The 12,792-nt window shown below is 45.9% G+C and overlaps 1 protein-coding gene across 1 annotated transcript; it reads left to right on the forward strand.

Moving 5' to 3' along the window:
- The first annotated feature begins 8,965 nt into the window (after positions 1–8,965).
- On the forward strand, positions 8,966–10,862 carry LOC123191024 (chaperone protein dnaJ C76, chloroplastic). Its single transcript, XM_044603779.1, has 2 exons — positions 8,966–9,873; positions 9,961–10,862. The coding sequence occupies exons 1-2, from the start codon at positions 9,058–9,060 to the stop codon at positions 10,606–10,608; spliced, it is 1,464 nt and encodes a 487-aa protein (XP_044459714.1). The 5' UTR covers positions 8,966–9,057; the 3' UTR covers positions 10,609–10,862.
- Positions 10,863–12,792: the final 1,930 nt, after the last annotated feature.

Here is a 12,792-nt window from a genome sequence, read left to right on the forward strand (position 1 = left end):
CTCTCTAGTTGGTCACTTCCCTGTCTATTGCTAGCACTACAGGAATCAGCTACTTTGCCGTCTGCCACGGCGGACGGCAAAGGCCTTTGCCGTCAGCGGCGGACGGCAAAAGGCTCCGGCAAAGTAGGCTTCGGTAAATAGGTTCTTTGCCGTCTGCTACTGACGGCAAAGTCTTTGCCGTCTGCGGCGGACGGCAAAGAGAGAGAGGCAGACGGCAAAGAGAGCGGACGGCAATAATTGCACTGTCAGTCCGTTAAGTGGCTAACGGAAGGCCTTTGCCGTCCGCCGCTGACGGCAAAATTTCTAGGGTCTTTGCCATCCGCCGTATGATGTCATCTACACATCACTACGTGGCAGGTTCTTTGCCGTCTGCCACTAACGGCAAAGTCTTTGCCGTCAGCCACTGTAGGCAAACTGACCAAATGGGTCAGCTCCCAGGAAGCACAGGTGGACACCACGTGGCTTCTTTGCCGTCCGCGGTAGACGGCAAAGAGCTCGTTGCCGTCGGTGGCAGACGGCAAAGAGCCTGCATATTGGATCTTTTTTCTGTTTTTTCATATGCCCAACCATTTTCACAGCAAATAGATGATACATATATATTTTTCACATGGCAAGTTCACAGCAAACATATGAGATATCCAACACATATAATTTCATCATACATGCATAGTTCCATCAACCATACATAGCAAGTTCGACATACATGCATCCAACCATACATATTACAATACATGCATAGTTCATAGATACAAAGGAAACATAGTTCATCCAAACAAGCACTCCATCTATGCAAGCTTCCGTGAAGTGAATGAATTCTGCAAAATGGGAAATAGGAAAGTTAGAAGAAGAAGATTAGAAGAAGAAGAAGAAGAAGAAAATGAAGAAGAAGAAGAATATATGACATTTATGAGCTAATTTAGGTGAAATTGATCATTTGTGAGCTAACTTAGGTGAAATGGATCGTTTATGAGCTAACCTAGGTGCAATGGATCGCTTATGAGCAAACTTAGGTAAAATGCATCATTTTAGAGGTAACCTAGGTAAGATGGATCATTTTGGAGCTAACCTAGGTAAAATGGGTCATTTTAGAGCTAACTTCGGTAGAATGGATCATTTATGAGCTAAGTAAGGTTAAATGGGTCATTTTAGAGCTAACATAGGTAAAATGGATCGTTTATGAGCTAACTAAGGTAAAATGGATCATTTTAGAACTAACTTAGGTAAAATGGATCGTTTATGAGCTAACTTAGGTAAAATGGATCGTTTTTGAGCTAACTAAGGTGAAATGAATCGTTTTTGAGCTAACTAAGGTGAAGGGCATCATTTTTGAGCTAACTAAGGTGAAATGGATCGTTTTTGAGCTAACTAAGGTGAAATGAATCGTTTTTGAGCTAACTAAGGTAAAATGGATCGTTTTTGAGCTAACTTAGTTGAAATGGGTCATTTATGAGCTAACTAAGGTGAAGTGCCACGTTTTTGAACTAACTAAGGTGAAATGGATCGTTTTTGAGCTAACTAAGGTGAAATGGATCGTTTTTGAGCAAACTTAGGTGAAATGGATCATTTAAGAGCTAATTTAGGTGAAATGGATCGTTTTTGAGCTAACTAAGGTGAAATGGATCGTTTTTGAGCAAACTTAGGTGAAATGGATCATTTAAGAGCTAATTTAGGTGAAATGGATCGTTTTTGAGCAAACTTAGGTGAAATGGATCATTTAAGAGCTAATTTAGGTGAAATGGATCGTTTTTAGCTAACTTAGGTGAAATGGATTGTTTAGGAGCTACTCTAGGTAAATTGGGTCATTTTAGAGCTAACTTGGATAAACTGGATCATTTATAAGCTAACCTAGGTAAGATGGGTCATTTTGGAGCTAACTTAGGTAAAATGGATCGTCTATGAGCTAACTAAGCTAATTATGCAATTTTTGACATAAGTAAGCTAAGTATAGATCGTTTTAGAGCTAACTTAGGTAAAATGGATGGTTTTGGAGGTCAGTAAGCTTATTAAGTCATTTTGGAGGAGAAGAAGCTAAGTCTAGGTCATTATGGTAAGCATTGGAGGAAATAAAGCTAAGTCTAGGTCTTTATGCATGTGTTAAGCAAAACACTAGATAAACTTACCAAGATCCAGGAGGTGTAGGAGCAGGGTGGCTTGTGTCGGTAGCTGGAGAAGGATCGTGCGATGCTTGTCTGGAGTTACGCTGCACCAAAGATCATTTCCAATGTCTTGTTAGCATGATGACACTCAAATGTTAAGACTAGCAAGTAATGTCCATTCAAATAAAACTCACCATGGTCCCAGGAGCAATCACTGGCATCAGCGGAGCGGTCTGACCTGTCTTCTCGCACACAGACTGCACATTTGGTTTTGACGACTCAGTCATACTAGTTAGTAATGAGACAAACACTAGTGTGACCGGTATACATTTGTTCTGACCAGTGTGACCGGTATACATCCAAGCACGGTCACTCATCTTGACTTTCAGAGCTACTGGACACACAACAATTATATATGTAATTCACCATGTATATATTCATCAGTTGATCTACTTTGTCAATTTTATTACGTCCATGCAACCTACACTCTAATAGGTAATGATAGGTCCTAATCCCACCCGTGTATGTGTAGATTGGGTTCATTTTCCCATGCTATGCTCCGGATCCGATGCAAAATTTCGGCAGCACCTCCCCGCTGTTCTCCTGATACACGTCTCTGCAATAAACAGAGAGGATGTGTACCCGGAGAACAACAGGGGAGGCACTGACGAAATATATGCGTCGGATCCGGAGCAAAGCATATGGGAAAACGAACCCAATCTACACATACCCGGGCTGTCCATGGATAGCGTTGGACAATTCGAAAGAATCAAGGTTATAAATATGCAAATGCATGCATATTTATAACTATGACGCTTTCGAACGGGAGACACATATTGGTTACGCATACTGATGATTCAAGACACATATATAGCTAGCTATCAAGTTTCATCGGAATAGATCAAATAATTAATGGGGGAGGAGGACTTGTCATTTGTGCTCACCCACGAACGAAGGGGCAGAGCTCGTCAAACGCACGGCGAGGTCGTCGAACACCAAACCTCGCAGCGATGAAACAACTGCACATTTAAAACTACACGATTAACACAATTATATATGATGTTTTTCATAACTAAATCGAAAAATATATGACCTAACTAATAATTCACAAATATATGACCCCATCGGCCTCTGGAAGGCCAAAGAACACCTTAATTTTCGGGAGGTGTTGGTGGTCGGGGTGCCCTGTCGGTGTCGGGGTGCCGTGTCGGGGTCGGGGTCTCGGGGTCGGGGTGTCGGGTCGGGGTGCCGGGTCGGGGTCGGGGTGCCGTGTCGGTGTCGGGGTCGGGGTGTCGGGTCCGACTCGCGGTCGGGGTCGGGGTCGGGGTCGGGGTGTCGGGTCGGGGTGCCGGGTCGGGGTCGGGGTGCCGTGTCAGTGTCGGGGTCGGGGTGTCGGGTCAGGCCCGGGGTCTCGGGGTCGGGGTGTCGGGTTGGGTGCCGGGTCGGGGTCGGGGTGTCGGGTTGGGTGCCGGGTCGGGGTCGGGGTCTCGGGGTCGGGGTGTCGGGTCAGGCTCGGGGTCGGGGTCCTCGGGGTCGGGGTGTCTGGTCGGGGTGTCTGGTCGGGGTGCCGGGTCGGGGTCGGGGTGCCGTGTCGGTGTCGGGGTAAGGGTGTGTGTGGTGTCAGGGTGTCGGTGTCGGGGTGTCGTGTCGGTGTCGGGGTCGGGGTCTCGGGGTCGGGGTGTCGGGTTGGGGTCGGGGTGCCGTGTCCGTGTCGGGGTCGGGGTGTCGGGTCAGGCTCGGGGTCGGGGTGTCGGGGTCGGGGTCGGGGTCGGGGTGTCGGGGTCGGGGTCTAGGGGTCGGGGTGCCGGGTCGGGGTCGGGGTGCCGTGTCGGGTCGGGGTGCCGTGTCGGGTCGGGGGGTTTTCCTCTTTTTTTTTTCCTTTTCTTCTTCTTCCTATTCTTCCTTTTCTTCCTTTTTTTCCTTCTTCTTCTTCTTCTTCTTCTTCTTCTTCTTCTTCTTCTTCTTCTTCCTCCTTTCCTTTTTCCTCTTCTTCTTCTCCTCCTCTCCTCTTTTTTCTTCTTCTTTTTCCTCTTCTTCTTTTTTCTTCTCCTCCTCCTCCTCTTCTTCTTCTTCCTCTTCTTCTTCTCCTCCTCTCCTCTTTTTCTCTTCTTCTTCTTCTTTCCTCAAACTAAACTAAACCTAAAACTAAAACTAAAACTAAATCTAAACTAAACATAAACCTAAAACAAATAAAACAGAAAAAAGGAAAAAACTAAATCTAAACCTAAAACTAAACTAAAACTAAACCTAAAACTAAAACTAAAACTAAATCTAAACTAAAACTAAAAAGGAAAAAACAGAAAAAAACAGAAAAAAGGAGGGGGGCTCACCTTCTGCAGCGCCGGTGGAGGAGGTGGCGGGCGGTGGAGGAGCTGGTCGGGGCGCGGGGCGGCCTGGTGCGGCGGGGGGCCGGGCCCGGCGCGGTGGGGCGCGGGGCGGCGGGGGCTGGGGTGCCGGGGCGGCGGGGGGGGGGGGGGGGGGCGGGGGCGGGGGGGGGGGGGGCGACGGGGCGGTGGGGGGGGGGGCGACGGGCGGTGGGGGGGGGGGCGACGGGGCGGTGGGGGCCGGGGCGGCGCCGCGCGGCGGGTGGCGGCGGGGGCAAGAGGCGGCGGCGCGCGGCGGGCGGCGGCGGCGGGGGTGGTGGGAAGAAGTGGTGAGAACAGAGAGGGGCGGGGGGCACGGGCCGTTAGATAGTGCCCTCTTTGCCGTCCGCCTCTCTTTGTCGTCCGCCATTTTGCCTCTTTGCCGTCACCCCTCTTTCTTTGCCGTCTGCCAGCTGACGGCAAAGATTCTTTGCCATCTGCCAGCAGACGGCAAAGAACTGGCGGACGGCAAAGAGCTTCTTTGCCGTCTGCGAGTTCTTTGCTGTCTGCTTTTTGGTAGCTGATGGCAAAGAGCTGCTTTGCCATCAGCTAGCAGACGGCAAAGAGCTGGCAGATGGCAAATTAGCTGATTCCAGTAGTGTAGCCTTCGGCTATACTAAGTGGAATGCTGCTTGCGCATCCAATTCTTTTAAATCAACTATACAAAGAGTCCAATATATCTACCTACATATGGCACTTCTCTTTCATTCCAAGTAAATTTGCATGTGTCATCTCAAAACCTTCAACTAAGCATCTGGTTTGTGTGCCCGTAAAGCTCATGGAGCAGTAGGGAAGAGAGTTATCTTGTATGCTAAATTGTGTTCCTCTCAACAAGTATGACATCTACTTGTTTAAATGGAAAAATAGTTGGTCAATGGGATGCTCAGTCCCGAACCAATTAAACAAATAGAAAGCACTCCTCCCTAGGGTATGCTAGTAGGCACCCGTGAATTCGGCTAGCCATGATTTGTGGCAAGAGGATGTTGAGGGGGAGTGTTAAGCATGGGAACCGCTCTCGCACATGTTTAGCCTGTAAGATGACGAGATTATCTGTCGTTAAACCATTGACTGAAATGTACACCTATCAAAATAATTTATCTTTGTTTTGCCGCTTGAGCTATGACACGTGTTAATCTTTGCTTCCCTCTGCAAAGTGCCCTTCTTTTACTTTATTGCTATTTTTTCTTGAGTCATCACCTTCTTATTCGAGCACCAACTTAGAGAGTGCTATTGTCATTCTTAGTTTACCATGCATTGGTTCTAATTAATGTTAAATGGAGCATGACTGAATGTCTTCTATGCTGAAAACCATAATTACAATGTTTAGCCATTGTTTGAACTTCAGAATTGCTTTGCATTTATGTTTTACGGTCTTAGAAAGGGCTAGCGAGATAGCATTCTATCATATTGTATTATGGTCAATTTCACAAAGTGTTGATGTTTGTGATATTTTATTATGTTTCTCTAGTTGATTATGCTATGGTCATGAGTGAACATGATTGTTAAGTGTTATCATGAATTTGGTTACTCTATGGTCCTTGTTATAATTAAATCATTGATTAAATTTATGTATGTCTATAAAAGCAAATGAGTTGGTAAAAGTTTTCTTTATCGCGTCTAGTTTGTGAACTGAATTCTTGAGGACAAACAATGAGTTAAGCTCTAGGGGAGCTGATACGTCTCAAATGTATCTACTTTTCCAAACTGTTTTTGCCATTGTTTTGCTCCCTAATTTGCATGATTTGAATAAAACTAACTCGGACTGATGTTGTTTTCAGTAGAATTGTCAGGGTGTTATTTTTTGTGCAGAAATAAACATTCTCAAAACCGGATGATGATTTTGGAGAATTACTGTAGATTATTTGATCATTTATGGAGCAAAGATGGGACGGATGGGAGTCACCAGTCCTTCACACGGGCAGGTGGCACCTCCCCTAGGGAGCTCCATGGGGGCGTTTGGGCCCCTCAGCCACCGTCTTAGAGCGATTGCGCCGTCATAAATTCACATATATATACCAGAGAAAATCCAGAAAAATCATGAAAGCTTTTTGCTATACGGAGATGCCACCACCTCCTATTTTTCCTCTGGGGATCTGATACGGAGTGCGTTTCTGGCTATAGAGAGGGAGATTCGTTAACGTCATCATCACCAACCCTTCTACAACAACAATCTTATGATGCTTCCACCCATGTGTGAGTAATTCTCTTGTAGGCACATAAAGGTAGTTGGAATTTGCATGAAATTTCTTATGTAATCAAAGTCAGATGTGTTAGATCTTGATGCCTAGTATCCACTATGTTCTAAGATTGATGTTGCTATAATTTTGATATGCTTAATGCTTATCACTAGGACTTGAGTGCCATGATTTCAGATTTGAACTCTCTATGTTTTTATGAATATATTTGTGTTATTAGTCTTATCTGCAATTTGTATGCACATGTTATTGTTCTGAATCCTAGACCCCAAGATGACAATAATTGGGATATCGACAATGATGACTTTACCTTGACGATTTCATGTATTCATTGTGTGTTAATGTTGTTTCTCTGTTCTCTATCAAAAGGAGCGCCTTAATTACACTTAATTTTCTTCAGGGTCCCGCTGCCATGAAGAGTAGGGCAAAAGATATTGTGCAAGTTCTTATCGCAAGCACACACAATTAAATATGGAATGAATGCTTACATATGATTGATGAATTGAAGCTAGTTTGTTGTCACTCTATGTGCTCTATGTTATGTCCGTTGCATATTGAACCTCATATGAACAAACACGTCGCATACTCCATGCCTACACTTTATACTACTGTTGCTTTCTTTAAAAGTTGCTACTGCTGCAATCTACTACCACTCTGCAAATCCTGTTACTGTTACTTTATCATTACTGCTATCACATTACTTTGTTACTAATAAATTATTGTAAGCAAGTTACCTATTATGGTGTGGTTGAATTGACAACTCAACTGCTAAGACTTATAAATATTCTTTGACTCTACTTGTGTCGAATTAATAATTTTGGATTAAAATACTTCCCTTAAAAACTCTTGCGATTCCCTATACTTATGGGTCATGGTAGCCTCACTAATGTTAGCGAGAGCTTGCTGCCTGTCCTCGCTCGCGAGTGCTTTCAAATTGATTCGACGTGATTAACTATATGTCTAATTAATTACAAACATAATTAAATGTCTGCCTAATTATCCACAAAGATAATTAACTCTGTCTAATTAATTAAATACCTGCCTAATTGAAACAAAATCCCCGCTTCTAATTATAGGCAACCTTAATTAACTCTCTTGCTAGTTTACTAACTTCAAATTGATTCGTTGTGAAGAATACTCTCTATTTAAATGAATCTAATTAATTGCACATGTAATTAACTGCCTGCCTAATTTATTGTATTAATGCCATGATTTTGAAATTGATTTGAAGCTCGGTTTGCAAATTCTTTTCACATTATTGGCTGCATGCGAACATGAAGATGTAGGGATTTCCCTCTACTAACAAAGAAGATCCAAAAATATATTAGTAGATTCATTGTCGCATAAAGTTTCTTACTTTATACTTTTATGGCATATTACAAGTCTTTCATTTGTCAAACTGAATACCTAGAAAACCATGCACGACATGTATTCCCATCCAGAGGGAGTAACTGTGAGGTGCCGAGCGATCTTGCTTTATTTTAGGTGTTTTCGTGAGTTCGTTTAGGGTTTGTATTCTGCTTAGAAAGATGAGGGGGTGACGACTCCTTGAATACGAAATAAGGTTCTTCCGCATAGCCTTCGTTTTGATGATGCGTCTCATGTCGTCGGAGTGCGTATGGAGATGTGTCTCCGGTGGATCTGCTTAGATCTAGTCTTTGTTCGTCTTCATTCATGTGTCTATGGTTTTAATCCTTTTAATCTTACTTCTTTTCATCAGTGACATGACTTTTCAATTGTCTACTATAATAATTTGTCCTGGCTCCGTTGAGGGATGGACAATGATGAGCTTCAACTTTTTTCAATGCTTGTGGTCGTCGCTACGTGAAATAGATCAAAAGTTTCCTGAAAGAAAAATCTAACTGCTAGTTCATTAGTCCACGAGGTCGTCGCCGATGCAGACCACAATCTGCATCCGCTCCTGGACTAACTCTCAATCTCCGCGCCGACGCTGGCGAGCTGAGGACAGAGGTCCACCATGAGGACTAATGATGAACTCCATCTTCTTTCAATGCTTGTGGTTGTCGCTGGGTGAAATAGATCAAAAGTTTCCTGAAAGAAAAATCTAGCTGCTGAAAGCGTTTGATTTTTCCTTCCAACCAAGTACCGGATACCTCGTTTTCTTACCGATGAAATATTTGTTTACAGAAGAAAATCCCTACTAGTAGTAGTAGTACGTATTACCTTATTTCTGGCGCCTAGCGACGCTTGTCCAAAATATCAGTGCCCAGCCGCCGTACGTGGGCACACCGGTAAAAAGGCAGAGCGAAAAGTTCCAAAGGAGCAGCGAGGAAAAATCTCGCTCACAAGACGCGACGTGTCGTGATCGAGTCGCTCAAGCTTCTCCCACCATTCGGGAGGCAGAGGAGCAAAGCCAATCAAGCAAAGCAGAGGGGAGCAGCCATGCCCGGGCTTCTCCTCAACACCGCCGCCCCCCTCGCCAACCCCAGGCCGTGCTCCAGCTTCAGGCCCTCCCGCCACCGCCTCAGATGCCCAGCCGCCGCCTCCTCCAGCAGCTCTTCCTCCTCGTCGAGCTCTAGCGGCCGCGCGGGGTCGTCGTGGGCGACGGACTACGACCTGTACGAGCTGCTGGGGGTGGAGCCCTCGTCGCCGCAGGCCGACATCAAGGCCGCCTACCGGGCGCTGCAGAAGCGCTGCCACCCGGACGTTGCCGCCGGCAACGGAGACGCCTCGGCCGGCCCCTCCTCCCACGACATGGCCGTGGTGCTCAACGAGGTGTACGCGCTGCTCTCCGACCCGGCGCAGCGCCAGGCCTACGACCGGGAGCACGCGCGCCGGTCCGAGTTCCAGGGCTACACGGGCCGCCCGCTCTACTCGTCGTGGCGCGGCGGGGACGCCGAGACGCGCGCCGTGTTCGTCGACGAGGTCGCCTGCGTGGGGTGCCTCAAGTGCGCGCTCCACGCCAGCCGCACCTTCGCCATCGAGTCCGTCCACGGCCGCGCCCGCGTCGTCGCGCAGTGGGCCGACCCCGAGGACCGCATCGCCGACGCCGTCCAGACCTGCCCCGTCGACTGCATCTCCTATGTGGAGCGCTCGGACCTGGCGGCGCTCGAGTTCCTCATGTCCAAGCTGCCGCGCCGCAGGGTCCGCGTCTCCGAGGCCAACGCCGCCGGCTCGCCCGACATCTTCGCCGAGGTCGCCAAGTTCAAGGCCAGGTTCGAGAAGATGGAGAACAAATCCGCCACCAGGCAATCCGAGGTACTAATTTCATCCAACCACAAGCTGCCTCGAGAACATGCTCTGCTCTGCTCTGCTAATCTCATCCATGGTGAATGGTGAACGCAGGAGTCGGAGGCGACGTGGCGGTCGAGGAGCTCGGCGGTCCAGACCATCATGTCCATGTCCAACTGGTGGTACTGGCGGCCGTTCAGAGCCCCGGCCGGCGCCGCCGCCGCCGCGGTCCCTGCCCCTCTCCGCCTGCTGCCACCGCCATCGTCGCCGCCGCCTCCTTCAGGTCCGGCCGACCCCGTCACGGAGAGGCTCAAGGAGGCAGCCGCGCGACGCAAGGCGGAGGGGTCAACGGCGTCAGCGGTGTACGCTCGCCAGCGCGATGAGTATTGGACCCCGCAGCGGAACCTGCCGTCCACGGCCTCGTTCCCGTCGCCGGAGGCCCAGAGCGCCGCGCCGCCGCGGAGACGGGTGCGAAGAGCGTCCGGTGGCGAGAGACCGACCGAGAGGAGGGTGAGGATCGACCTGACGGTGCCGCTGCTGATGGCGATCGTCGCGGCGGGGATCGCCGGGTACAACAGGGAGGAGATGGCCGGGGGCGTGATCGAGGACCACATCGGCGGTGCGGCCGCTCTGGGAGTCGTGAATAGCTCCGAGCTCCAGGTTGTCTTGGCTGGCGTGACGTGGTTCGTTATCGGAGCCGCCGTGGCCGCCGTCCTTCAGGTGGTGCTTGGAAGAAGAAACGAGGAGGAATCCAGAGAATGAATGTGCACGCGACGGCGACATGGTTAGAGATAGAACACAAAGCTGTAACTTTTTAGTATTAATCCGTCCATGCAATAGGATGAATAGAAGTTTGTTAGGATATACTCCCTTCATATCATAATATACTGCTCGGTCCGTCTCAGAATATAAGAACGTTTTTACACTAATGTAGTGTAAAAAACGTACTCAGGACCAAAGGCTTTCTATTAGCTTACAATGTCACGGCAGTAAATTGTACTACTAGCTTACAATCACTTTGCTCTTGAGCCTTTGCCACCTCTTTTTATCCTCAGTTTTCAGCTACTATTTTAGTGATTTAAACACTCTTATATTTTTTGAAGGAAGAAATAAATTTTACAACAGAATAAAATGTCAATAGTATGAGATTGATAAAGGAGGTGAAACAAACTGACAAACACATGTATAGATGGTACCCACCTTGTGCATGAGGATTTGGCAGAAACCCCTTGCTGAATCTCTGGTAGTGACACAGCTATGTCACACAGTGCAGTGGCGGACCTAGAGCTTGACCATGGGGGTGCCAAACCTATCACTCACAGTATAAATGCCTTGTATGACCATAAAAAGATCTCAGTTTAGCTTTGCATGCTTGGAGGGGATGCTAGGGCACCCACGGCACCCCCATTGGATCCGCCACTGACGCAGTGGCCACTTGAGACCATCTATTGGGGCCCTGCCTCTGATAGAAAATATTTGCAAGGTCTTTTTTATGCAAAGGAATTCTGGCATCGGTGTCACATACTCATAGACCCATACTCATTGTGACAAGCCAAATTAAGTTCACTTTAGACATATGTAAGGCTGGTCACAATAGGCAAGAACATAAGCTAGTAACTTACACACTTTCCTAGACTATGTTACTATCTTCATAGTGTCACGCAACGATGTATTTATTAGGTTATAGATTCATTGTTTGTTGGAGTGTATGATGTTTCGGTAACTTAGTGGGTGTTTGGTTCAGGGACTTTTTAGTCCCAGAGACTAGAAAAAGTCCCTAGGAACCAGGGACTTTTTCTACAGAGACTAGAAAAAGACTCTATTGGAGTCTTTTTTGATTAGTCCCTAGGACTAGAAAAAGTAGGACTTCTGAAACAAACACTCCCTTAGCTAGTTACCATAAGCATCTCTCTCTTCATTAAATATATGCCACATAAGCAAAGTTGTATTGGAGTGTGTGATGTTACTCTTAAGTTCCTCCCCATTGTGGCCAACTAGTCTGAAATTTATTTTTAGGTCAGTCGACTTTTTTGGCCGTTGATTTCTGCTTCGATATTCGTGCTCATTTTTCTTTCCTGGTTTTCTTAGGGTTTTTTTTTCATTTCTGAGTTGTTCTATGAGCTGGTTTCGACTGTTTCTTTTTGAACTGGCCGCATACTTAGATGAGTCGATTTACTATTGGGCTGAAGCCCATTAACTATACTGCCCAACTCTCCCCTCTCCTTTTGTTTTTTTTATGTTTTCTGTTTTTATGCATTTCTCCTGTTGTTTCTGTTTATTTTTACTTTTTACTTTTTCATTTGAGGTATTTTGTGAAGTTGGGTGAGTGTAAATGTATACACACAAATAGAATGTAGTATGTGTAAAAGTTACACTATTACATGATTGTTTTTGTATAATACAAAAAGTACAAAGTTGTATGCAAGTTTTTTTAAAACTCTTTCCATTATATTTTTCTTAAATAATAATACCATAAAACTTCATTATTATTTTGATTTAATAATTTTTTATTTTCTTTCCTATTTAAGGATAATACCAACGCCACTAATTTATTCCTTCTTATGATACTTTTTTTTGAAAATCCCACTATTATATGTTTATTCTTACATATTTTGAAAAGCGCATTTCTTGTGTATATTATGTGCAAAATTTTTCATTGTTTTTTTACATTTCTTTTCATTTTCTTTCTTCTTAAAGGGTAATACCAAAGCCACAAATTCATTCTTTCTTAGAAAACTTCATTATTTTGTTTTTTGTGTCTTCTTAAAGAGTAATAGCAACGGAGTACAAAAAAACCATGTTTAAAAGTTTAAAAAAATATGAAAAAATTCTATGGATAATGGTATGTGTTCATTACAGATCAAAGCAATTTTGCTTTGAAAAATGTGTAATTTATGAGTACAGACGTGACTTGGGTTCAGTCACGGTCTTCCATTCCGTTCCGGA

The sequence above is a fragment of the Triticum aestivum genome, chromosome 2A (genome assembly GCF_018294505.1).
Source record: "Triticum aestivum cultivar Chinese Spring chromosome 2A, IWGSC CS RefSeq v2.1, whole genome shotgun sequence".
NCBI lineage: Eukaryota > Viridiplantae > Streptophyta > Magnoliopsida > Poales > Poaceae > Triticum > Triticum aestivum.

Coding starts and splice junctions, on each gene's coding strand:
- LOC123191024 (XM_044603779.1), top strand. CDS start 9,058: ATGCCCGGGCTTCTCCTCAACACCGCCGCCCCCCTCGCCAACCCCAGG. Junction 9,874..9,960: donor CCGCCACCAGGCAATCCGAG/GTACTAATTTCA, acceptor TGGTGAACGCAG/GAGTCGGAGGCGACGTGGCG.